This window comes from Neopelma chrysocephalum, unplaced genomic scaffold (assembly GCF_003984885.1).
Source record: "Neopelma chrysocephalum unplaced genomic scaffold, ASM398488v2 Primary Assembly neopelma1_279, whole genome shotgun sequence".
NCBI lineage: Eukaryota > Metazoa > Chordata > Aves > Passeriformes > Pipridae > Neopelma > Neopelma chrysocephalum.
The window spans coordinates 190927-193585 of NW_020897941.1; the positions used below are offsets into that span (position 1 = coordinate 190927).

The 2659-nt window shown below is 45.4% G+C and overlaps 1 protein-coding gene across 2 annotated transcripts in view; it reads right to left on the reverse strand.

Moving 5' to 3' along the window:
• The window catches only part of CRTC1 (CREB regulated transcription coactivator 1), a 41128-nt gene that overhangs the window by 327 nt on the left and 38142 nt on the right, over positions 1-2659 (reverse strand). For both annotated transcript variants that reach the window (XM_027704447.1, XM_027704446.1), the window contains 2 exons: positions 1979-2065; positions 394-574 (listed from right to left, as the gene is read on the reverse strand). In XM_027704447.1, coding sequence (XP_027560248.1) covers positions 394-574; positions 1979-2065 — 268 coding nt within the window. The remainder of the gene's footprint in view (positions 1-393; positions 575-1978; positions 2066-2659) is intronic.

Below are 2659 nucleotides of genomic sequence, written 5' to 3' on the forward strand. Positions count from 1 at the left end.
TGCCCACTGCCCTGGGGAGCCTGGGCAGTGCCCAGCACCCTCTGGGGGAAGAACCTTTCCCTGAGATCCATCCCAAATCCCCTGGCACAGCTCCAGCCGTTCCCTGGGTCCTGTCCCTGCTCACAGAGAGCAGAGATCGCAGCTGCCCCTCGGGAGAAGCTGCAGCCCCCCAGGAGTCTCCTCCAGTTGAACCAGTCCAGTGCCCTCAGCTGCTCCTCAGCCCCTTCCCCAGCTCCCCGTCCCTCCTCTGGAATCCTCCAGCAGCTTGAGATCCTCATGAAGTCCAAACAGCCCTCAGGACTCGAGGTGAGGCTGCTCCAGCCCGGAGCAGAGCGGGACCATCCCCTCCCTCCCCCTGGCTCCGGCAGGACGACATTCCCAGCCGGGCTGTACCTGTCAGGATGATGTTGGGGATGTTCCCGTGGCTGGAGTAGTTGAGCTGCTGCGAGTCCTGGAGGCTGCCGTGGCTGCCCGTCAGTCCCATCATGGCAGCCTGGGAGTAGTTGAGGGTGGAGCAGGGGCTGTAGAGGCTGTTGGAGCTGATGGCGTTCTCGATCATGTTGAACTGCTCCAGCTGCACACCAAGGGCACAAAGGGAATTGTTGTCACTTCCAGCCCTCGGGAATTGCGGCCAAACAACTCGACAAGGCTCGAGGACGGGACGTGACGTGAGAGAGACAGAGAGAGAGAGAGAGACAGGCAAACAAATTCATCTTTAGCTTCCCTTGCTCAAAAGAGGGGCTGTTTGCACGGAGCTTTCCGGAATGTTTCCTGCCCAATTCGGAGGAGGGGGAAGGAGGGGATGGGAAAATCAAACTGGGGCGGTGGGTGTTGGAAGAACGAAACAAAAGGGAGCTTTCAATGGAAAATAAATGGAATCCAGGCTCTGCCTGAGGGCTCTGCCCACCAGCATTCCCTCTGGGAACACAGCCCAGGTTTAGTTATTCCTTAATTTACTCAATCCATGCTCTGGTTGGCCAAACCAAGAGCAATTTTTGGGCCCAAGGAGTGGATTACTTGCAAATTCAGGAGTCAATCTTGTTCCCACCTACAAGTGAACCCTTTCCCAATTGCAGCTACGGCCAGAGATGGGCAGCTTCAAACAGGGCTTTTCACTATCTTAATTTTGCATTATGTTTATATTTTCATTATGTTTATATTTGCATTATGTTCATAAATTTTCAGCATTCAAAATTTTTCAAAAATTATTTTCACTATTTAAAAAATTTATTTTTTTCTGTCCTTTTCAAATTTATTTTTGTTATTTTCAAATTTATTTTCCATTCTTTTTTCCTCTTTCAGATTTCATTATTTTTCCATTTTTAAAAATTTTCATCATTTTCAAAATTTCTTTTCACTCTAAGACAGATTTTTTTTAAAAAAAACTTCATTATTTTTCCTTTTTAAAATTTTCATTGTTTTAAAATTCTTTCACTCTTTTTCTTTTTTAAAATGGATTTCTTTTTTTAAAATTTCATTATTTTTCCTTTTTAAAAATTTTCATAGTTTTAAATTTTTTTCCCTCTTTTTCTTTTTTAAAATGGATTTTTTTTTTTAAAAATTTCATTATTTTTCCTTTTTAAAAATTTTCATCGTTTTAAAATTTCTTCTCACTCTTCTTTTTTAAAAGGGATTTTTTTAAAAAAAATTTCATTATTTTTCCTTCAAAAAGTCGATTTTTATAATTTTTATTTTTAAATCTTCACCATTTTAATGGTTGTAATTGATTTTCATTCCTTTCCAATGCAAAGGTTGGAGGAACAACTTTACAAACACCTGCAGCTACGAGGGGGAGGAAAATGGTGTGGGGGGGGAACCAAACAAAACAAGAAAAGAAACTCCTGAGTGCCAGAAACTAAAAAGAACAGAAGGAAAACTCCACGTGGACAGAACGTGCTGTGACACAGAATAATCAGGAATTAATTGATCTTAATTTGAAGGTGGAAGAGGCCGCTGGGGCCGAGATGAATTTGCTCACCTGGTGGGAGAGGGCATTAGCCTGCCTAGCTGTCATCTGCTGCTCATAATAGGAGTCCCCAAAAACACTGCCCAGCATGGAAGAATGCTGAAAACAAAACAAGAGGCTTTATGGCACAAACCCCACACGGCTCCTCCGGCACCAACGGAGCTCCGGGACATCCAGGGAGCAGCAGGAATCCCCTGGGCCAGGCAGAGAACCCCCAGCAGCTCCTCCCCGAGCACAGACAACACGGCAAAACTCGGGGGTTACGGACACACACACACGGGGAGGCACAAAATTAACTCAGGGGCTTTGGTTTTTTGGGAATTTGGGGGGAGAAACGGCACCCTGAGGGCACCGAAGCGAGCCCAGGTGGGGCTGGGCTGGGTCTGGCTCTGCAAGGACAAGAGTCGTGGTTTAAAGTGATTTTACAGGAGCAGGAGAGGTGAGGAGGAAGCCCAGGGAAGCGTGGGATGGGCAAGAATTCCAGGAGGAATTCCTCAGCCTTGCTGAAGTCACTGTGCCCTCCAGCACCACAAGGGTTTAGCACAACTCTCCATCACTTATCAGTTGTTCTAAAGGTGACCAAGAATTCATCAGCTGTTCTAAAAGTGACCAAAATTCATCAATTGTTCTAAAGGTGACCAAGAATTCATCAATTAAAGGTGACCAAGAATTCATACATTATTTTAAGGGTGA